The sequence below is a fragment of the Tetrao urogallus genome (assembly GCF_951394365.1).
Source record: "Tetrao urogallus genome assembly, chromosome: 3".
In the NCBI taxonomy this organism is placed as follows: Eukaryota; Metazoa; Chordata; class Aves; order Galliformes; family Phasianidae; genus Tetrao; species Tetrao urogallus.
This window is the reverse complement of record NC_136815.1, coordinates 66,307,815-66,332,144: the sequence shown is the minus strand read 5'-3', so window position 1 is coordinate 66,332,144 and position 24,330 is coordinate 66,307,815. Positions and strand designations below refer to the sequence as shown.

General features: G+C 41.8%; 1 protein-coding gene across 1 annotated transcript in view; it reads right to left on the bottom strand.

Moving 5' to 3' along the window:
* The window catches only part of COBL (cordon-bleu WH2 repeat protein), a gene marked incomplete at both ends in the record, with an annotated part of 147,503 nt that extends 127,227 nt beyond the window's left edge, over nucleotides 1-20,276 (bottom strand). Inside the window, one exon of the mRNA XM_079533895.1 lies at nucleotides 20,233-20,276. Within this exon, the coding sequence (XP_079390021.1) occupies nucleotides 20,233-20,276 (44 nt within the window). The remainder of the gene's footprint in view (nucleotides 1-20,232) is intronic.
* Nucleotides 20,277-24,330: the final 4,054 nt, after the last annotated feature.

The window sequence follows — 24,330 nt, the reverse complement described above, 5'->3', positions numbered from 1 at the left end:
TTTACTCTTATAAGCTCCCATAAACTAATAAGGACTACATCTTACATTTTCAGTACCTGCTTTTAAGTGGCTGCAAATAGTAGACAAGTTACTTTCTTACGGTGGAAAATGAGAAAAAGAGCAGACAACAAGGTGCCCAGCTCCCAGCAGAAAACAACAGCAAAGCTATGAGAAGAATTTGATGCACACAGAACCACAGGGTTGGAAGGGACCTCAAGGATCATAAATCTCCAACCCTCCCCGCCACAGGCAGGGCCACCAACCTCCACATTTAATACTAGACTGGGCTGTCCAGGAAAAACCACTAAACGCTGTTTCACCCAAACAGGAGGAACAAGAGTTGGGGTTCTCCTGCAAATATTTTCTTAGCTACATTACCTGTCATTCTGCAACTTGTTATGCAGTTTTAAATTGCTCAGTTTTATGTTTTCAGTTATTCTTTAAGATGGGAAGCGGAGCCCCAGCCAGACTTATCAGAGGATGGTTGAAGTGCCATGCCTCCCAGCTGAAACGAGCCTGCAGAGAAACTCAGAACTGCAGATAGCCAGTGTATCTGTGCTTTTTTCAATCATCTGCTGAAAGCTAATCTTCAGTGTCACAAGTAAGCCATTGTGTGCAAAAAAAAAGACCACTGTCCCTACTACTGCTGCAAATACAGTAACGACTTTACAGTATTCAATTGTGAAGCAAAAAAGAAAAGCGGAAGTGGTTATTTACAGTCAATATAATGGGATTATGCATCCAGAATAAGAAACTGATGAATTAAAAAGACTTGTCAGATATATTCTAATTCCTACTTCCTGGCTATTTATCAGTATTTTTGTGGAAAGCTCACAAAGAAAGAAAAAAGCTTAATATTGCATGAGGCATGCTCATTCATATCTTGAGGTAGTATTTTATTGGCATTTTTAAAAATCATTTATTGTGTTTGGTTTTTTTTTTTTCACATCAACATACTCATCTCCAGTTTAATTCTTAACTAAGTTAAAACTCGCTTCTGTTCTGTATAGTGGCACATCCTGATAGCACCAACAGTTGAAATGAAGCCAGCTTTTCATGACCTCTCAATTCCATGACCTCACAAAACTAACAGAAGAGTCAACTTTTAACATGAGATTTAATGGAGGGGAAAATTCCATGCCCATTAGTATTTTCTGTACTTAAAAATACCTGGAGCCGAACTGCTCTTTCCTACTCATTACTGTTCGGGCTGCATGTAACAAAAGCCTAAAAACAGCACTAGCAGAGGAGCTACTAGAAGAGATTTGACATTTACTGAAGATTTTAATAACGGTCTCACCAGCTACAGCAGCAATGTGGATCAGCTTCTAATAGACTGACAGACAAATTCGTTTTGCATTTGAGTATAAGATCCACAGTTAGAACACTGAAGATCCCCCATAGCTTGTTGAAAAATTAGTTCCAAAAGGCAGTAATCATAGAATCATACAATGGCTTGGGTTGGAAGGGACCTCAACAATGTCAAGCTCCAACCCCCTTGCCACAGGCAGGGCTACCAACCTCCATATATAATAGTAGACCAGCTTGCCCAGGGCCCCCATCCAAACTGGCCCTGAATATTGTGGTTTTTAATAGCAACAAGAGCTTCTTTGCTGTTGAATTGCAAGTTCACTAAGAAAGGACACAGAGCGTGAAGAATATGCAAGTCCTGAACAGCAACAGATGCTTAAACAAGGATTCCCAGATGATAGTGAGGAAATGGTAAACTATTATCAAGATAAAACAACAACAACAAAAACCACCAACCAAAATATGTTTTTAATATATTTTAGATCGTAACTTTATTCTAGAAAAGCAACTGATGTTCTGTCACAGTTAGAACAACCTTGGCAAAAAAGGAGTCTGATTTACTTCCTCAGAGCACGCTCCACATTCCTTCCCATTACCAGCCTGGTCCCAGACTAAATACAGCACACAACCCAATTCAGAAATACTCCTAAAATTTGTGTCCAAAAGTTGATATTAAGAGAGGACACCCTGTACAAACTATCCTTGTACTTTTGCCTCTACTCAGATCAAGACTGGAAACTGCACCCTCTGTTAAGTCTTTGCTTTCAACGTCTTCCAGTCAAATCCAAATTCTGTGTATTTTGAAGAGCTAACAAATTACATGAGTTATTATAAGCAGCAGCAGTGCCCTTCTGAATAACCTTTTTGCTCTCACCACTCTATTTCAGCACCAACCTTTGAGTTAACATCTACATCAATCTGCCTGCCAAGGGATGCTCAGAACAGTAACTGGTATGAATCTAAAAGTTGAAAATCACAACTTAATCAGAGGTGAAAAAGTAGGACAGGCTTCCTTCTATTACCTTGGGTATATCACAGTATATGTTTCTTCAAATATAACATCCAGACAGTTAAGCTACTTGTCTTTTCTAAAGTAACTCAAAAAAATGAGATGGAGCATTTATGCCACTTTCCCTATAATGTTATTTTAACTTTCATGTACCTGCAGTACACTACATAATCTACCTGGGGAGAACTTTGCCTGATATCACTCCACACAGCATCTTAATTTCAGCTGCTGAAGTATCACATTTTCTTCATTCATCCTCCCAGGGCAATGAAAGAGAAACCATTTCCTACATGGGACTGGAGCCCCACTTTTTTTTTCTTTTTTTTTTTTTTTCTGGATGCTGGATTTGTATTTGTAGCTGACCATCAACAAATCTTCACTACATGATAACAGCTCCTCTGTCTGAAGTCAACAAAGTCATGAAAGGGAAATGATGCTCTCCTTCCCACTCAAAAAGAAAAAAAGAAAAGAAAAAGAAAAAAGAAAAAGAAAGATACAGGAAAAAAAAAAAAGAGAAAAATATAGGGAAAAAAAGAGAGAAAAATACAGGAAAAAACACATTCGCTACTGGAGCCAAGCCTCAGTTTATGCAGTGAGAAACAATCTCTCTGCAAGCTGGCTTCCATTCTGAGTTGGTTTTGTGGCATCACAGTGTGGCAAAAATGCATAAGATGTTTTCCTTATACCTTCCTCCTGCCTGCTCATGCCCTCCTCTCTGAAGGCAGTTTACATGTGGCAACACCTGTGTTATCTTAGAAATACCTTGGCCAAGAATAACCCAGCACACAACAGCAGGCTATTTACACCTGACTGCTGAATACAGAAGGGCAAGTACCCTTGCCAGGTGGTATTGGGCCGGCATAAAGTTTTCTCTCTAAAGCAATGGAGCAGAAGCAGTGGCTGTGGAAGGAAGGATAGGATGTGCCAGCAATTCAGCTCAGCAAAAAGTGCAGATGGAGACTTGAGGGGAGCAACAAGCTGGAGAAACATGTCAGACAAGCGTTCAAAATATCTCAGGGTGTCAGGGAGATCCTGCATCACACTGGACCTGTGGTGAAGCATGTAGTGCAACAGGCATACCACATTTAGGTACGGAACACCTGCAGAGGCTCCCATGCATATCGGAAGCTTGTAGCGCCTTTTAAAGTGCATTTCTGAATACTCCTCATTACTCCCTTGCTCCTTTTCCCACACCAAGAAAACAAGAACAGAACTGCATAATTCAGAGCTGGCTTAAGCCCTCCCAGGTATACCTCAGCCTACAGTGCATCCATTAACAGAGATTCAAAAACCATGAGGACTCTGGATCCTTACACTGTATTTTCCAACGGCTGGATCAGCTGGAAAATTCCACTGCAATTTGCTTTAGCAAAAACAAACGAATAAAAACTACCTTCACTCTGTTACAGATGCCTACTGCATCAGCAGGGTCTAAATACAGTATCGCAACAAAAAGAATAAATAAACCAAAACACACACAGTATGAGAGACTGTTCCTCCTTTCTGCGGGCAATGCTGGCCTGGGATAAAGTTTGTTTGTTGTTATTGCTTGACCTCACAGCTGCAGAGCTGTGTAATTAACCAGCACTGTCCCCAAGCAACACGACAGAGGGCTGCTCAGAAATGGGCTTCTGTGCTGGAGCAAGCTGTGATGCAGCTCCCCTTCCTTGACAGAAAGCTCCTCACAGTATCTGCTTTAAACCAAAGCTTCAAAGGTTACTGAATTTGATACAGTAAGGAGACATACACCTGGGTAAACAGTGTAACCTCAGGTGCTGCTGAGGCTCTGCCTCCACAGTCCCATGAGCTGTATTCTGCAAACTCCTCAGCCAACCTCACGGCTCTTGAAGGCAGACAGAGCTAAGGGCTGAAGCCTACAGCTTCAGGGTAGAGGGACAGACCTTCCAGATTTGCTCCCACAATCCCCAAAGATTTGCTTAATTATGATAAATTTAAATCATATAATCATTTTTCTATGTTAATAGCATTTTTTAAAAAAGAATCCTCTAATTTATATTAAAATGCTGTATAGCCCAAACAGGTTGAAGGCTTACATCACTTGCAAGACAGTGGCCATAGTCTGGCAAATCACCAATTTCCACTGAAATGCTCCTGATGTGTACTCATATGCAACATGCAGATTTAATCTCGTGGTTGGCCTCTTCCCCATACATGCAAAAGACAGCACACAAAATTCTATGAGACTGAGCTTGAGCTTTGCTATTGTCATCCCATTTCACATGTGAAATTTGGAAGCTCACACACTTGTGCAAGAGATCAACTTCATTGGGCGAAACACAAACTCTCTGGTCCTGAATATCTAGTTTAGCTTGTGAGGAAAATGATTTTGGTTCAAGAATCCTTAACGTACATTGGACATGTGCCATCTTCAGGAAAGTGAGCGGCAAGAAATAAACTTCTGTAACATAAATATACTGTGACATGCAGAGATCAGGCAGCACAATTTCATACGTAAGCTTGATGTTAAGCACTGGAAACAATAACACAAGACACCACCCAAAAATCTTCAGAACAGGACAAAAGAGAGAAACTCAATGCTGCATTAATTCGGTACTGGAGTAACAACAGGATTTTACAGGGAGCAATGCACAGGTAGAATTCTGTTTCATCTTAAAGCCAAAGAGTATATATATATATATATTAAAAAACAAAGACATGTGCAACTGTCATTTAGAAAAATACTGAAACTGGAAAACAGAGAGCAAGCTGGTTAACCTTTACAGCTGTACAGAGAAACAGCCTTACTGCTCTCCAAACACTAGTGTCACCCTGAAGAATCATCTTTCCTAGCAAAAAAGGATCCTGGTAAATCTCTGTATGAGGGAGATACTCATTTCTTTAAAAAAATATTCTGAGAAAAAAAAAAAAAAAAGGCTTGTAGCTGCTGTTGGCTATCACAAGGAACTGCCAGCCACCTCTCTTCTCCATCCCACCTGCTGCACAACAGCGCATTCATGCAGCTCAGCAGCTCTGCCAGCAGAACGTTTTAAAACCCTAATCAGAATGGGAGTATTGTCTTGAGGATTTACACCAAGCCACTCTCTTTTTCCATTAAGGCTAACTCGCAGTCATGCGCACAAAGATGGAAAAGCAATTTCTCTCCAAAGGGGAATTAAAGTATCATACTCCTTAATTTCCCTGTAAAAGAGCTACCAGAGGTAACGTTTTTTTTTGTTCCTCTTGCTATAATAAAACCACTCCCAGTCATGTATCTGGAATCAAGTAATACTCCATGTTCTTCACACTAACAATACTCTACTGTGTAACACAGAAGGGGTTGTTTGAGAGCTTCTTCCTCATCCTCTCCAGAACAGAAATGTCTTGAATGGAGCCCCAGCCCCCTGAAACACCTGAGTGGCTTGGGTCTCACAAGAAGGCTCCCATCAGAGCAATCTTTACTGCCTCTGGAGCTTTTCCTGATGCTGTCACTGAAAACCTTGCTGCTGGCCCCAAAGCCTGAACCCTCTTCTAACCTTCAGTCAGCACTGGAGTGGAAATAGCAGAGGAGGAGAGCTGACCAGAACAGGGCACCTTTGTACATTAAATCGCAGTTATGTGTGTGTGCATAACTTAATGGGGGTTCACTGAGCTTAGTTATTTCAAAAATCCTAGTCAGTGTCTCAGAACAAGATGAGCTCAATCCATCGAGTGCAACTCCACAGTGGGTACAGCCACATTAGGCAGACCACAACACCTTTCAGTGTAAACTAGGACAACAGAATGCATGTACTATTATTCTGTGCTATTTCTATATCTGTTTATGCATGGGGAAATAGTAACTTATATATGCATACATTCATGTAACCATTCGCTTGAGGAGAGACAAAATTATGTCAGCTTTCAGTATAAAGCTGGATTACTAAAGGTGCCCTTTTAATGTTGCGTGTTTCCCTATGGGTCTTTTCATATTTTCTACTTGATTTGCAACTAAAATGCAGCTGGCAATCGCCTTGCGTTTGCAGTCACTGAAAAGTCTCATGATTCCATGCCTAAATAAAGAAGCCAGCCCAACCACAAGCCTGTCCTTTCAACGAAAGCAGGGCAAGGAACCCTCCTCCGCCCCACGATCTGAGCACTGGGCACTGCGCAGCTCCTCTCCAGGCTCCGAGCAGCCCGCACACCCACGCCACATAAGTCCCAGGAAGATCATTTCCCAGCAGACATTTGCAGACTCGTTACTAACGATCCAGCTGCTAATTTAGCATCTGCTCATGTTCTCAGGTTACCAGTGGGTACCTCCCCGCCCCAGCAGCCTGCTCTGAATGGGTAGTACTCACGCACGGCTTTGCCTCTCTGAAATACAGGGGTATATTTAGAAACAGCCAGCAACTTCACACGGTAAGGCGGCGGCATGCTTCAGATTAAGTAGGTAAATAAAGCCCAGTCAAAAGCAATTAAAAAAAAAAACCTCAGACTTTTCAAGACAGCGTCTTCTTGATTTAGCCACTGCAAGAAAGACCAGAGGAAAAAAACATTTTATATTGCAACTTTATCCAGGGAGAAAGATACTTCTTTTTCCCTGCCCTTTCTCAAAAAAGCAATTTGCTGCCGCTTATTTGAAGTAGTTTCTTCAATATGAAACTAAGGCATGCAAGATATGCTATATGTATATTTACTGCATGAAGTGAAAAACCTCCTGTTACTACATTCTTGTTTGATTTGGATTCAGATCCTAAAACATTACTTTTAACTCAGCTGGAAATGAATCTGCCACCAGAAAAGCTTTGCGCTTTCTCTTCAGACTAAGTCTGTGGTGTAGATGAAAAGATCCCTACTCTTCGTGCGCTCTGCGTCTTCATTTCACGACTAGAACTGAACTTCGTGGCTTATATAATAGTCTCAAAGTTACACAACATACACTTGTTTTGATTATTAGGTTTTGTGATGAGGTAAAAAATAAAAAACACCAAAGCTTTCTGAAGTACTAAATCACCATGACTCTATTCATGGAATACGTACATAGACGTTGAACCCCTTAGCGACAAAGAAATTAATGCAATGAAGCAGTAAACACTACTTAAAAAGGAAAACATTTTTCACCGTAAAAAATAAATGTGTTATTAGCTAGTCAGCTCTAATAGAATACATTTATTTACGCAAGCAATAATAATGACAGCACATTATGAATTACAGGCTGATTCGAACACAGAGGTACACTCAGACATAATAAATGAGTCGATGCCAATATTTAGATCTGCAGCCAGAGGACATCTGGCTTGTTATCAATTTTATGTAATTGCAAAGGTGCATATCAGAATACACCCAGGTTGTTTAGCTTTAAAAGAACTCGAAGCAGACTACGAGAACACATTTTTCCCCCTCTTTTAGTGCAGGACATGAATCCCTGGTTAGACAAGATCAGCACGGAAGCTTGAAAAATGTCAGGAAAGAGGACAAGAAATAGCTTAAGGAAAGGGATTAACACAGCAACACACTTAGGGACATGGTTTAGTGGGTATGGTGGTGATGGGTTGACAGTTGGACTAGGTTATCTTTGAGGTCTCTTCCAACATTAATGACTCTGCAATTCTGTACCTTCACCGCGTGCCCAGCTGGGTCCTCATAGGTCCTGCAGGCTGTGAGACCTTACACCAGCAGGCTGCAAGCCATTTGGGCCACCAAAGGCCAGGCAAGTCACCACCTGAGTGGCAACCCTGTCACAAGCAGTGATTTGCAGAGGGGACGCAAGGGACCAAGGAGCAGGCAAAAATCAGCCAGAAGACAAGCAGGGACAGTGGAGGTTCCTTCCAGCTCCTTTAAATCCTGGCCCCTGAGCAGCAATAGCTTTACTGCAGCTGTAAATTGAAGGATGCATTTCTACTCTTCCATCAAAATCAAAAACTTGCAAGAGAGTTTGCAAAAGAGGCAATAAAGAATAAACTTTTCTATGAAGGGAAAAAATGTTTTCTTCAAGATTTTTCTCCATTTGTTCTTAAAACCACAAATACCACCAACTGCTGAAACCTGCACACATCATTGGCTTTACCTACAACACTGACCACACAGAAGTCTGAGTCTTGTCTCATACACAAGACTACGCAGAATTTCATGTGATTTGGGAGACTGCATGGCTGCACCTCTGTCAGGCAGTAATAAAAGAAGTACGTATCTCTTGGCCCTTGCCTCCCATATGCATTTTGAGGAACACAAGCCACCTGCCAAATTTTGTTTCAACTCATAGTACAGCTTTTCTCTCCAAATAATCGGAACTTCATCAGAAAATCCTTAATTTCCTCGAGTACAGCAAATTTTACAATCAATAACTTGCACAGTTTTTCAGACTATCATCCTCATAAAATCCATCTAGGACTCTGTACTTGTCAGATGTAAATGGTCCAATGACCAATTCTGAAAGGACCAGAACAGCCACACAATTTCTTAGACACATTGGAACTCTGGAAGCAAAGTTCTCTGCCAAAGCATTTTCTTTCAGTATTATTCAACACATATTATCCAGAGTTTAATCTTCTATCTGACACTCCATGTGAAACAAACAAAATTAATTATTCAGAGATAAGCTGAAGTTTGCTAAGAATCCTAAAATTGTTACACACTTGCATTCAAATGTCCAGGAAGCCTAGCAATAAGATGAAAGAATATACTTCCCTCTAAGAGCAGTAAGTCAGCTCAATGCCAGGCAGTCACTCACTTTTGTGCCACAGCACAAAATCTCACAGAGACCAGTTGCACACTGTGCACGAAGCACCTAAATATTCTCATCCTTCCTTAAACCAATACCAGCTAGTACATATATTACTCACCAGAAACACACAAAGTAGCCCAGAAGAGAAAAATCATCCACTTCCCAAACAAGCCCCATGTGAATATAACTACGGCTGCTTAACTTAATTAGGAAGAACGGAGGAATTTTCGTTACGGTACAAATCATAAGCACTACAGATTCATTAAGTCTTCATTTCATTCAGACCATCAACATCTTCCGAGTTTTATACAAACATTTATCTGGCTGCTAGAAAATAATACTATTTTTACTCTCAGCTGCATCAATCTGGTACAGTTGATCGCCATTACACTTACTGGTTTTCTTTCCACTACAGAGTTGTGGTACCCTTGGTAAAAGGTAAAAGTAGCACAGAAAAGTACGAAAAGTCTAGACAGTTTTAAGGTTTCAACCTTAAATAATGCTTGGTGAAAGCAATTTAATACAGGAAACTCCCTGTTGCTGATTTGGGGTTTTGTCTTAATATAAATAATGCTAATGAAAAATTTATAGATATTTGAATACTGTTGCATACGTACAGCCAGGTGCTAAACAGAGCATGTGGGATTTGTTTGCAATTTGAGCTTCCACATGTTTTTCCAAGTAACTCTGCCTAGCCCTTCCTGAGCAAGCTGGGAAGAGAAATTTAGTCCCCATGCTAGCAACATATCTGCTTCTATGTGGTCAGGATTGAGAAGAACCCAGATGATTCCTCCAAGATTAATCAGAAGGCTGAAGTACGAAAGACAGCCTACAAAAGAAGAGCAATAGAATATATTGCCCCTTCTGAAGAATTTGGGTCACTCTGCATGGTTTTTCTGCATCAAGGGGCTGGCATGTACAGGCTGCCTAACCATGCGGACACTGCGTGCTGCCCAGTGTTCACATTCGGCACCCGAGCTCTGCAGGCAAAGACTATTTACATGAACACAGTTCTCTGTATTTTATATACTGCACAGAATTGTTTATCCTCTAATCATAAAAGTAGGTGGCAAAATAGATTTGAAAAGACAGACTAAGAACTGTTCGTATATATGTTTCTTTTAAAGAAAAGTTCATCCGCACACACACAGAATATCCAGTACTGTTAATTTCTTCCCAGGTAAATCTAAGCTGAACTGCAATATACAGGCAATTTAAGACTTATATCAGTTCAATACTACACCAAACTTAAAAAAACAACCAAACAACAACAAAAAAAACAAACCAGAAATTATTCTCAGGTAGCAAATTAGTAATATAAATAATTGGCAATGCACTGCAAACAGTATTTCTTTCCAAGTAACTCCTTATGAAAATGAATCAGAATGGGGAATTTACGGTGCTTTTCATGGCAAGAAACCCAAGGTATCTGTACAAACAGGTTTTATACTTCAGGCAGTTTTGTATTTGTAAAATACTTTCCCGTAGACTTGGATCCCATTTCTAATAGGAGAAAGTATGGAATTTAACCGCTTGAATGTAAAGAGATTTCATTCCAAAATAACTATGGCTAATTTGAGAACACACAATGAGAAACAATAAACAATGATATGGATGAGCAGTCGTCTTAAATACAGCTGGGGCAATGTCACAACAAGCTGTGGGCTTTTTTAAAAAATGAAAGTGAACACTACCCGGTCCTGTAAAAAGAACAAGAGCGAAAACAGAAACAATTGATCTCTTCATCTTCAACCAATTTGAGCAACTTATCTTTAGTGCCTAAAAGGTCTTTTGCTGTAAAGTACTAGTGGAAAGACAGCACTCTGAAGTTCATTATCATGTAAAGAAAGAAAAACAAGTTGAGAACAAACACAGACTACAAAGCAGAGCCCCAGTAAAGAGGCATGGGCAATGAGTACCTACAGCCAGTCCCAACGTGCAGGAGTGACTCTGTGCTGGTCCTTCTCCCCATCCGTGGTACAGCAGTAGATGCAGGCGTTTCATTTCTCCGTGCCCTGAGCCAACAGGCACATGGATGTGCCCTCTTTCCTCCCCACTGAGCAGGTCCTACAAATTCAAACTACTCCAGAGCAGCTGACTAAAGCCCCATTATTCAATATTGCATTAAATAATTATCCAGTGCTGTGGCTGAACTTCATTTCCTGGCAGGTGCAAGCAGATTCATTCCCTCTGCCCCAATGGAGCCCAAGAAACCACAAGCATGGATTGACTCCGCCCAGCCCTACTACTCTCTTTGTGCAAAATTACACTGATAAATATAATGAATATATTAATATATATATATTCAAAATAACATATATATATATATATATATATTTTTTTTTTTTTTTTAAGGCCCTGGTTTGTTTTATATAAGGGTGGAAGAAAATAATTCTTTTTTAAAAATGGGAAGAAATAACAAGAAATAACATAGCTGGAGGGTGGGTGTCGAAGGAAGAACTTGCAACTTCATCCTTTCATCAAGCGCTAAAACCACTATTTATTTACTGCAAAATAAAACTACAAAAAAAAAAAAAAAAGTAGTAAAAGTCTCTCATCTGTCATTATTTTTAACATACATAATTTGTCTTCTTCAGAAAGAAGAATTCTTCTCCAAAGGTATAATAAATTTTCCTTAGAAGACTAATTTTTTTCTTCATACTTGTGAGATTGATTGATTCGTAATAGTTGCAGAATAACTACCTGTATTTTCAGGATGGTGTTCTCTTGTTTCTTACAAGTCCAAACAAGAGCTGGAAGGAGAATACAGTTAACTGTATTAGCTGCTTAAATATTAAGGAGAAAAGCAATTTTACCTTCATCATGAAATAGCTTAATCATGAACATACAGTTCCAGGTCTGTACTTAGAGAGTCTTTTTTTAAATCTACACAGGAGGTACAATCTGCAAAAATTGAATGGGAAAATGAAAAAAACAACTAAATTTATGTGTTAGAAGTGCAGTTTAACTTTTTATCCTCCTAAGTACACAGTAATTTGTAAAATCCACAAGTATCTTAATTTAACTTAAATTATGTTCTGTAATTACCCATGTAAAAGGCGATACATAGCTACTGTCTTTTTTCCATTTCTTTTATATTTTGTGTCTGATGCTAGACTCCATCCATCACATGTAGATTTGTCTTAAAATAGCAAACCCAGGTTTGGTAGTAAGGAAGTAATGTCGCATTAATACACACTCAGGAATAACAGACTCTACATGACGACAGGGTTCTTCAATTTACTAATTTAAGGCTAGAATTAAAAATACACTCCAGTGTTAAATCAAAGCTTTGATTTAAGGCTGTATTAAGTTGTCAAGTGATGTCCAGGCCAAACACAGCACAGCTAGCCTTGATGGATGCCCAGCACACATCCACCATGGGAGGACAGGCAGCTCCCCTGTCTACAGATAGACTTGGGATGGGAAATCAGCCCCTGTCTGTCTGCAGAAAAGGAGCCGTGGCATTCAGCAGTCCTCAAGGAGCAGCAAAGTGGCCACAAAAAGAACACACATCGCAAAAGGCCTGCAGTTATGGACACTAGGCACCGGAGCATTACTTCTGCATGCTGTGCTGCTCTGAATGCTATGAGATGACCAAATGATTCTCCAGCACAGGCAAGAACACAGAGGTAGTTAAGGGCAAGCAAAATAAATAATCGTGATTACAATGCAGCAACATGATCTGACCTAGCTGTAACTGTACGCAGTGAATTTGCAGAATCAGTGTTGGGAAGACATGAAGGTGTCACCACTCCAGGATTTTAATCGCTCCCAAAGCCAATAATTGGTATCCTTCTCAAGGAGAAAGTCTCAATAGCTGAGATTTGTCAGCACAACACAGCGCAGTCGTCAGAACAGCACTGATCCTGAAACATGAGATGCATCCCCTGAGAAACCAGGAGTAATTTCTTTGGTATCTGTGTAGGCTTTGGAAAGCGTAGGCTCGGTACCAAGAGAAGATACTAAAAAGTGTATATATATGTATATAAATCTGGAGTCAGACCAAGATATTCCTTTATCACGGTCCAGAACCACTGTCACACTGTTCAGAAACACAAAAATACAACACTGCATCAAGAGAAGATATAAAAAGAACACAGGAGAGGAAAGCTTCTTCCTCCAAATTTGGCTGAAACTATAGATTGATTTTGGAGACTGCCCTTATGGAACTGAGAGACAAAACCAAAATGGAAAACACACGTCCTGTGTGCAGTAAGAGCAGACTTGCTGCCCTTTGTGTATTTATCAAGATAGTTTTTTTGCTGCATATGCAAGATTGTAACTTCAAAAAATAAACATAATAAACAACTCTCATATGAAAGGAAGAAAACAAAAGAAGGAAAGGTCACTTAAGTACAGGAATAAGAACAAAAAAATAATTGTTTTATCCCAAAATAACTTGGGGTATTTAGTATCTTTTTGGAATCTACGAGACCAAGAAAAAAAAAAAAGCTGATTATATCCTTAAATAACTCTACGTAACCTACACAGAAAATAAAAGAATCATTACTACTCTAAAGGTATTATTTTCTCTTACATTTGAACAATGCTACCACAGCTCCCAAGAGATCTTGGGAGCAATCACAACAATATTCCCCACTGTGTGTGGTGCGGGAAGAAAGAAGTGTGCTTTTAAAGCTGAAGTCACGTAGACAACATAAAATTGAGCTCTTCACAGCTTTGGAGAAGTTGGCTTTGACTGAGGCCTTCCTACATCTGGCAGCTCCTCAATAGACAGCAAGATGAGGACCTTGGCCCAGCCCTGGAGGCCAAGCTGCTCCTTGTGTCGCCATGACACCATCTCCTACCACCAGCTGGCACAAGTATTGAGGAGAAATCCACCAGTCTATCCCCAAGCAAAACCTTGCCTTTTCAGAGGAAACAAAATATGACATGCAACCAATATAAAAGGGCTTTTATATTGGTTGCATATCATCTTAATATAGATGGAGGCACATATGCTTACTAAAGCAATGTCTGAAAATTTAGAAAGCACCTCATCAACCAGCAACGTTACTCAATTTAAAACTCTATGTAGTTCTGTGGACTTGAAAAAAACATAATCAATTATCACTTGTGGAAAAATAACAGTTCCACTCTGGCTCAACATAACGATGGTGTTTCAGTAGCAGCTGATTGGCTCAGCATGCATTTACATTTTAAAAAAAACAACAACACAGAGATGGAAAACAGGTGTGGTGAATAGAGAATGGTAGTGCTTGTTAGCTGTCCTTACTGAAAACAGGAAGGAACTCTTATCTGATGAAGTGCTTCTGGACTGGTGCTTGCTGTTAAACTTCACAGTATGTCTGTATTTAGAACACTGATAACATAAAATGTAATTTTTGTGCTCAAGCTCCATGCCAGCAGTGCTACTTTTCATCTTATCTGCTTATTTTATTGGGTAAGGGGGATTTTAACTGTTAGCACCACAAGCCAGAATAGCTCAGTAGGACTACTTTCTTCAGGCTTTGGCATTGTTGCTAGGGCTTGCAAGAGAAACACCAATTTCAACACAACAGCTTTGGGAATACCAAGAGGCTCATGTTTTTTTGGCTTTTACTCAAAGCAAAGGGGACTTTCAGGTGGTTTTGGCAAATTTTGTGTAGCAACAGTTAGTGCAAGATAAGCCTTCACCCCTCCCATGCACAGCTGGTCCTTGTATGTGGTTCTCTGTAAGCTAGCTCCCAAATGGCCTGGCTGCTGGTTATTAGGTGAGAGAATCTCCATCACACCTTAGCAGGCTGTGCTATTTTACATATATCACCATAACACAGAGAAACTCACAGACCTGCCTTCTAACTTCGGCACAGCTCAATCACCTTTAATAAAATATAACTTATCAGTGTGGTATCGTTTTTTGATTCTTACAGAAAGTTTTACAGTGCCATCACTGGTGTGATCACAGGAGACTACTGACTTTTCCCATGCAGTACATTGCAAGGAACACATGAAACGCAGCTGAATACCACAATGAGTTTACTGGATCAGCAGTTAGAATTATTACTATTATTTTTGGTCCAATATACTCCCCCTATCTGGAAACCATAGTGATAAAAAAGGTTCATTAAAATCACTTTAGGTGTCTTTTCTCCCTCCTCCCCCCCCCCATCCCTGATGACAAACTGCACAAACACCCAGTGTTTTATGCAGCTTTTCAGCTTGGGAATAATGAATCCTAAAAGCTTTCTGGCCAAGATTCTAAAAGCAGGCACTGGGCACTGTGTGCAGCAGCTATCCCCGCACTGCCCTGCCACTCAACCTCTGACTCACTCCTTGGCACATGGCTGGCATTGTAATGCTGAAACTATGACAACAATACACTATTCCCAGGATCCTTTATTTAATGATAAGCAGCCCAGCTCATGGGGCAATTGATAGCTCTGGAAATGCCCTATACGTTAAGAGGATTAGTATGTGCTGCAACATCCACTATCTGGAAATGCAGCTACTTCTAAAAGATCCTTAGGTCACAAATCTCTGTGGAAACAGAGATAGTAAGCTTTTTTTGTTTCCTGGCTTCTAATGCAGGAGCCGGCTTAGCCCACTAAGCAAAAATACATTTCTAAAGACCTTTTAGTCTCTTAGAAGAAGCATTAAAGAGTCAAAGCTGTCAATTTTATGGAAATGACAATGGCAAAGCACCACAAAAAGCTGCAGTACACAGAACATTGTCATTGCCAGAAAATCAAGTGTTTGCTGATGCTGAGAGAGTAGCTAAAAGCCGAGCACAGGGGAAGGCTTGTTAGGCTCTGAATTGGGATTCAGGGAAAGAGAGTTGTTTCTCCAGCTCTGCCACAGGCCTCCTGGCAGCTTTGAAACAATCCATGTAAGCACAGTCGCATGCCTGCCTATGGACTCATGGACTCCCTAACATGGACTCTCTAAGTCCACTTATATATTAGAAGAATGTTCTTAGGAAGCCTTCATAAATGCTTCTAAAAGAATTCAAGTCCATGACATTGAGTCTTAATACATACTTAAAGCATAATAGATGTTAAAGACTATATAGATACATTCAAGAAAAGTCTAATTCCTTCGTTGAATGGAAAAAGAAAAAAAAATTAACTACACACTAAGCCACCATATATTTATCAAACTGACTTCCAAATAATTTAAGAAGTTGCTTTTTACCTTTATGGGCAACATCATCCAAAACTGTACAAATAAGAATGGTCTAAATTGTAATCAAATCCCCTCTCCCAAGTTTTATCCACTGCAGTATTCTGAAAAGTTACCGTGATTGGTGCAGCTTGCCCTGATGGGGCAGTAAGCAAAATCTGTCCCACCAAAATGCAGTGCTACCCATGCTGAGCACTTATATAAAGATAAGAAATTTGATCATGATGTAAAGTTAGAGAAGCAAAAGCTACAGAAAAATGAAGTTGGAATTACAAGAAAAAAGAAATGAACAAATGAGAGCAGAGAGTACGAAAAGTCCATCCAATACTGGCAGCAGTGGCATAAAAGAGAAAGATGAAAAAATATGGAGGATATCCATAAGAAAGAAAATAATGAGACAATTAGGAGACTGGGAAAGTGAAAACAGATCTTGAATTTTCTGGACAATCCAGAAATAACACTTTAAGAAGTAGACTTCTAGAAGAAAGGGAAAAAAAAAAAAAGAAATGAGAAACCCAAATTCAGAAAGAACAGCTGTTGGGATTGAACTGCACTGCTTTATCTCACCCTTTTGCTTATTCTTACGATTAGCTCACTTATCTTCAGCAATCATGAGATATTAGTCATGACTGAAAATGCCTATGTTTTGCAGGTCAACAGTCAGGTACATATAGAGCTGCAAAATACAGTAAAACCCACCCTATTTCAGTTTACATAATGCAAGCTCAATTCTTCTGCTACTCTTACATGTTTTATTTTGTTGGGATTTTTTTGTTTGTTTGTTTTGTTTTTTAATGTGATCTATTTCCACTGACACAAGAAGTAATTTGAATTCCAATTACTTGTGAGAGGAGAACAGGGCTAACACTGGTGGTGGTACCAACAGCGTACACATTGGCAGGAACGCCATCTGATTCCTGCAAGAGAGGTGTACAGACAAACCAAAACACAAGATGAAGAATAACACCAGACAAGTAGCAGCCTTCCAGCTTGCCAGCAAAGGAATTGCCAACTTTTCTACCATGCTACCTACAATGACAAGCAGTCATCGTCCTTTGCCATCCAGCACTCTGCACATTATGTGAATGTCTCTCATAACACAAAGTAGGTGAAAAATTAAGTTGAAAAATGGGAAATTTTCAAGGTTAATTACATGGTTGTTTCCATGTACCTTAAATATTGTAACATCTGAAGGTGAGAAATGGCACAGCACAAGTTATTTTATGCTGACATTTACACATACACTATGAGGACAGTAGTCCTCTCCAGGCTTTTCCATACAGCTGTCACAAGCAATACGCTAAACATTGCTGTAGGCTTTTTTGTTTTATTTTTTAAAAGGTGGATGTATGATTTCACAACGCAACTTGATTAAGGAATACCATAAAAGGTAAAGGCTTCAGCATGTTCAGATATGTGACTTATGCTTTACCCAGGGGTTTGCTTTTCCAAGTTCAGCATGCAACGTCACTGCTGTTTTGCAGTCTTTATCTCACTTACACGGTCACATCAGTCCAGTAGATAAATCACTCCAAAGCAGGTGTGTTTGCATGTGCCTCTATTTATGATAAGATCCTGTAAGACAGGGAGGCAGTCTGCAGTACAAGAAATAAAGGTCCTACTCTAAACAAGTTGTATGGGTGCCTTCTTAATGTAGGCACTTCTCCCACCTCTGCTGCAGGTTGCAGAGACGCAGCCATACGCCACGGACTCCAGAGGGACGACTATGCTTGCACTCACAGAGGATAAAGCTCTGCCCTTTGCAAGAGCTGATCCTGCAAGTCCCCATTTTAGGCTTGAGTTCTCTATGTCACTTACGATCAACATAGGCCAATGTTTTCCATGTTACAGTCAATAAAGTTCAGGAGATTCAGAGGCCTCTTCTCTGCTTTCCCTACAAAAATAAATGCAGCTGCATGCACCGAGGCTGTAGGTTTTCAACAAGTGTTTTTCCCTCTTCCATGCTCCCATTGCACAACTACAGAGCAAATCCCATGTTCTGCTACTAGTATTCATAGACTCATAGTATCATAAAATGTCTGGGGTTGAAAAGGACCACAATGATCATCTAGTTTCAACACCCCTGCTATGTGCAGGGTCACCAACCACCAAACCAGGCTGCCCAGAGCCACATCCAGCCTGGTCCTGAATGCCTGCAGGGACGGGGCACCCAAAACCTCCTTGAGCAACCTGTTCCAATGTGTCACCACCCTCTGTGTGAAAAACTTCTTCCTAATATCTAACCTAAACATATTCAGTGTCTCAAATTCACATTCTTAAACTAAAATAAATGTTAACTAAGTAAGGCACTATGAACTTGATAAAGCTTCACAAAGCTCATGTCCAGCCATTAGCATTAATAAGATTCTTTTGACTGATGTCCACAATTATTCTTGAAACAGAGCAAAAGGAAAAACCCTGCAGCAACAACACAAACAGGATCTTTTCCTTTGCCATTTAAGACAAAAGCAAACAAACAAAAACCCATCAGCATCCTACTTTAAAACGTGCAATTCCCAGCAGCTGCACCATGAACACATACAGCCAGTTTATCTATGCAGAGCACACAGCAGAGCTGCTGGACTATGCTGAATGATACATTAAATCAGCTCACTGTTTAACAAGGGAAACTCTTAACGTTGCTGTTAATGATTTACATAGAGACAAAACAGCTCTGCCTAAATTTTGTTAAAAATTATAAAGCTGGGATCATTTTAACTCCTTGCTTTCAGAACTGCCTGCTAACTCAATCAATAAGCTGGGAATGTGTAGTGCAGTTCTTCTGCTGCAAAAGGAACACATTTCTGCCACAGTCATCTAAAAATCCATGCTCCCAGACAAGTTTCACAGCTGTCGCTAACATCTGGATCCCTACGGGAAGTGACAAGGACAGAAGAAGCTATCCTTTACTGGTCAATTTCCTCATGGAACAACTAAAACCTAATTAGGGAGCAAACATCCACTGATTTCCAATACTGATGTTGGAAATTCAGAGAATTACGTACTGCTCAGTGAAATCCACAGCTGACAGCATGGGCACATCCAGGCTGAGATTCTACAGCTTCCAAGGAAAAGCAAGAGTACTTCAGCGTTTAAATGAACTCAGGGCAGACAGTACTGAGTACACAACAGATCTGCCACCAGCATGCTGTTGTACAATATCCCAAGTGCAGTGTAACTTTAGGATAGGTTCTGCTCCTTGGACTATACTGGGAATTCTGTAACTGAAGTTAATGCACTTGCAGGAACTTCTGGCCATCCGTGCGGTATCCATCTGCTCGTGGAACAAGCTCCACGCTCACAGAGATGAAACTAGCTGTTTGTGAGTTCTATTCAATATATTCTGAGCTGTGAGATGCACAAACAAGCAGCTTTCTCATTCCAAACTATAACGAAACCCCAGATACCCAGCAAACAGGACAAGATTTTAATCAGTGTTACATAGAGAGGAGTGCTTCTTATTCTTCAAAGCACTCACAGAGAAAGCCAGCAGCCTTACCTCCCAAGTCCAAGAAACATTACACACAGTTCTATTACTGCAGCATCTTGGCATCTTTCATCACCCACTGCCCCCTGTTCTAATTTTGAGTCACTCACTACAAGGCTTCCCATCAAATAAAGAAACGATGGAAATTAAAGATTAAAAATCAAAAAGCTAAGCTACCACTCAAGCACGCACTTCAATGACTCTTTTTATTTAAATGAATTTATGACATAAATATTGGGACTTCAAACGAAAATCAAAAAAAATAAAAAACTTCAGAACCAACCGCAGTTCTCCTTAGCGCGAGCGGGCATCGTGAAGCAGAGCAGTAAACCGCACCGAGCGTTCGGCACAGCCCTGAACTCGCCTTACTCCCGGCTCCGACCAAAGCGATCGCACCTCGCTGCCGCTTCCTTACCGGTCGAACACCCCGACCCGCCCCTCCGCAACCCCTCGCCCAGTCGCTCCTGTCACTCGGGCCGCCCGCTCGGCCCAGCGGCCCCGAACCCGCACCCCGGCCCCAGAGCCGCCCCACTCCCGTGCCCCGACCGGGCGACACGGTGGGGCCCCGGCACCTGCCGGCCGCGAGGGCGGCCGCTCGGAGACCGAAGCCGGGGCGGGGGTTCGGGGTTCACTTACCCGCTGGGCGGCTTGCCGGCCGTGGGGCGGACGAGGGTCTCCATGGGCGTTCTGAAGGGTCCCGGCGCGAGGAGGAGCGAAGGTCGAACAGGGAAACAGAGGGCACCGAGTGAGCAGCGTCTCCTCACGCCCGCACGCTTTCCCCCCCGGCCCGGCCGCGCTCCCGCAGCCGCTGGCGGGGCGGGGAAAGGGCAAAGTTACCGCTCCCCGCTCTGCGACGGGCGGCACTCCCGGCCGGGGGCGGGAGCCCGGCGGGAAGGAGGGAGGGAGTGCGACGGCCGCCCCCAGGGCCGGCACGGACGCACCGCCCGAACTGTGACGGCTCAGCCGGGCCCTCCTACCTGCGGGCGCTCGGGCGGGGAGCAGCGGGTGGCTCCGCAGCTGCCCGCTCCCCTCTCAGCGGCCCTTGCGGGGGCGAAGACGCACACGGAGCCGTTTCCATGTGAGCGCCCGGGACAAACACAAACACGGCCGCCCCCGCCGCCAACGCACCGAGCGGGGGAGCGGAGGCTGCTGCGGGGCGTCCCGGCAGAAGCGCACCGTGTCCTCCGCGGGCGCCGGGCGAAGTTCTCAGCTGCCTGCGGGGCCGGCGGCACCTTAACGCCTCAGCCGTGTCAAAAGCACTGCATGTCCCACAGCAGAGCAACTGTTATCTTTGTACGTGAAAGGAAAGCTAGCTGGGGCTTATGTTACCGGAGGATGTGCTCGTTCTCTGACGTGCCTCATTCTGGGCACCTTGGCCCCTTGCAGGCATTTCAGGAGTTTCTCTGCTCCTCTCCAAGCCTGTTTGCTTCACTTTGCGTTCCAGGTCGTGACGGCAGATGGGCCAGGCCACTGCCAAAGCACTGAGTGGGAAGGCTGAGTGGGGTGAAAACCCCATTACAGAGCTAAGGGTAGGGGAGCTGCTTTGGCCATCTTCCTTTGATAGCGTGAGGACTCTTCTCAGCTCCTGTGAGATAAGCAGAAGTTGAGAGCAGTTTTCTGTTTCCTCCTCCCCATCCCTGTCATACAGAGAGGGTTTGGTGAGGGAGGCAGCTGACCATCCTGCCATGGGGAATGAAAACAGTACAGAAGCAAAGCGTTACGGATCTCTGATTTCCCTGTTAACATGGGTAAAAGTTCATTGAGTCACCACAACTTGTCCCTGGTCATCTAAGGCACATGTCATGGTAATGCGCCACATATCTGTAACTTGTGCCCCTATGAAAACAGACTGGCTTGCATACGTTATTTTGCAAGGGAATTGGTCTCTCAGATGCAGTCTCCCTGCTATCACTTACCAGAGCTCCAGAAATGAATGGCGATCCCAGAGAAGCTTGTGGATGTCCCATTCCTAGTTGGATGGAGACCTGAGCAGCCTGATGTAGTAGGGAGCATCCCTATGGGACTCTGAAATCCCTTCCAACTCAAACCATTCTATGATTCTATTAAACTGCAGGATCTCAATTTCATAGCACTATATATCAGGCATTTAGTACATTTTTAACCTCCCCTTTTCACTCCTAAATCTAAATGACCACTTTTTTACCCTAGAACACCTGCTAAAGCTGCAGAAACACAAAACCTCTACAAAACTCCAAAGATCTTCCCACCTCAAGAGCAAACTGCACTGTTCTGCTCCAGAAACCTGCAAGAACTTAGCACATCCCACTGTGCTGTGCTACACCTGAAGGAAGCTGTGCTCACCATGCATCCACCCGCTCTTCCTCCACTCACACCCACCCATATGTCCAGTGATGTCCTTGTGGCTGTCCTGCAAAGCAGCACTCTTGCTGTCGTCCCCACTGCCCACAGTCCTATTTCGGTTTCTTTCACCCTTTCCCATTGGCTTCACTGTATCACATTAGTTTATTCTTTAGCAGTATTGCCTAAATGTTTTCTGTTTGATAGCATTTTGTCTTCAATTCCTATAAAACAACATATATTTGACTATATAGAGTATATAAAGGCTGCTACAATCCAGCAATGAACAACAAAATAGTATTTGCTTATTATGTTTGCTTTATTTTATACAGCAGAGTGAAAGACTGTCATAAATCCCTGAAAACACCATCTCAACACTGCTCCAGAGTGCGAGGAGCAGTAACAGACTGCCTACATCCAAAACTTTTCAGTCCCGTTTCACTGATGGAAGAGCCAAGGGGGATTTGTGGAGCATGCACTGCAATGCAATGTAAGAACACGCCTTTGGTGTACAGGCTCCTTGGCACCCAGCCCAGCCCTCAGAAAAGGGCAAAGGCTGTACTTCTGGTATGCATTGTCATCCCACCATCAGGGTGCTCTGCTCAGATTTTAGGCATGTGGCTTTGGTGCTGAGAGGAGTGATAGAAGGGCTTGCAAATCTCATTAAACATCATTCAAATTGAACATATTTACATCTTCCCACCCCTCAAAAAAAAAAAAAAGGGGGGGGAGGGGGGAATTTCTTTCTAGTCTTTATGAGAGATCTGTCTTTATGAGTAGGATATTGTGCTTGGCTCCGTCTATAATGACATAGCAAATCTCAGAAAAGTTAAGGAACTTAGGAACAGTGATTTTGTTTTCTTTTGTGGTTTTAGAGACACTGTAACAAGTCTGTGATGTCATTTGGGAACCCTAAATAAGACAGAAATAATCAAAAAAAGGTACTAATCATGTGAAAATATGACAAAGAAGCTATCTAAAAAAGCACGTGGATAACAGATAGCTATGTTATATTAAATATTATGAAGCTACAGCTGAGATAATTTGTATTTCTAGTGAGTTAACAGGTAATTACTCAAAAAGACTGAGCACCATCACACGCTGTGGAAGTATTATGGAAAGAGGGTGTCCTTTTGCTTGAGAGAGTATTTCAGAGCACGCATACAGAGCGTGGGATGTGATATACACTGGAGGAGAAAACAGTTTAAAACTGTGATGTTAATAGAGCAGAAGGAATTTCTGTGAACTCAGCCATCAGGAAATTAAAAGTGGCTTATATTAAATGTGGCTAAAAGCGGACATGGCACAACTGGCATAACTCAGACTGAGCCTGGTATGTCTCTACAGTGTGCTGACACAGTCTTGAATCTATGAGTGGTTCACTCTTTGGGGATTTTATTTTAAAGGTTGGGAACTGATTACATGCTTATTTATACAATGTTCTTCTCTTTTCCCCCAAAATGTTATGGTTTGTTGCTTTTCCCCAAGATTTCATTCTGTATATTTTGTATATATCTTGTATATTTTGGACAAGTAATCTTCTATATCCTCTGTTTTCTACCAATTCTGTTAGGGGAACTTTTTTAGGATTTGAAACCCCGGCTCTAGTCTGCAGGTAAACAACCCTTAATGAAAGGATGTTTACCTGCACAGAATATTGGCCTCAGCAAGTGACTTAGACCTCATGCTCTTGGGCTCAGCTGTGGTCAGAGCCTTCTTAGGAAAGATGCTAATGTGAGATGCTTCCTAAAGTCAAGGAGTTATATCACTCATACTCATCTGAGAACAGTGTAGTGGAAGACAATGCAATTATCCAGGGAAAATATTAAATTATTCTTTAAGAGCATATCCTACGACATGATTTAAAAAAAAAAAAACATTTGGACCATTTTACCAGCTTGTGAACTAAACTGCTTTAGCTATTTGATGTAAATGTATCTTCCTTGTACTGAGGTGGGTAATCCTGCTTAACATGCTGTTCAGCATGACCCAGCTACAGCCATTACTTGCTGCAAGGATTTTGTTCTTTGTTTATTGAGCCAAGGAGCGTCTGAAATTGTCAGAGCAGCATTTCAGAAAAGACTCACAACCTCCCAAGTACCAGTGCCACTGACACTCCCTCCAACATTTCTACTTTCTGTAATGAAAAGACGTTGTGCTATGCTTAGAAACATCCACTCCATTTTCTTGGAAGAGAAGGAGACCTCTCTTTTGAACCACTCTGCCCAGCAGGACTAGCAGGAGGGGAAATTCAATTAGCCTTCAGTGTAAAGAGCCTTCCATTGGTCTGAAAACAGGTTGTTTAGAAGCAAAATCATAGCACAGCACTTTACTTTGGCACGACACTTTTCCAGTCATTGTAGTATAGACAGGCCACACTTTAGTACCGCAGGGTAGGACTGACAAAAAGATGGC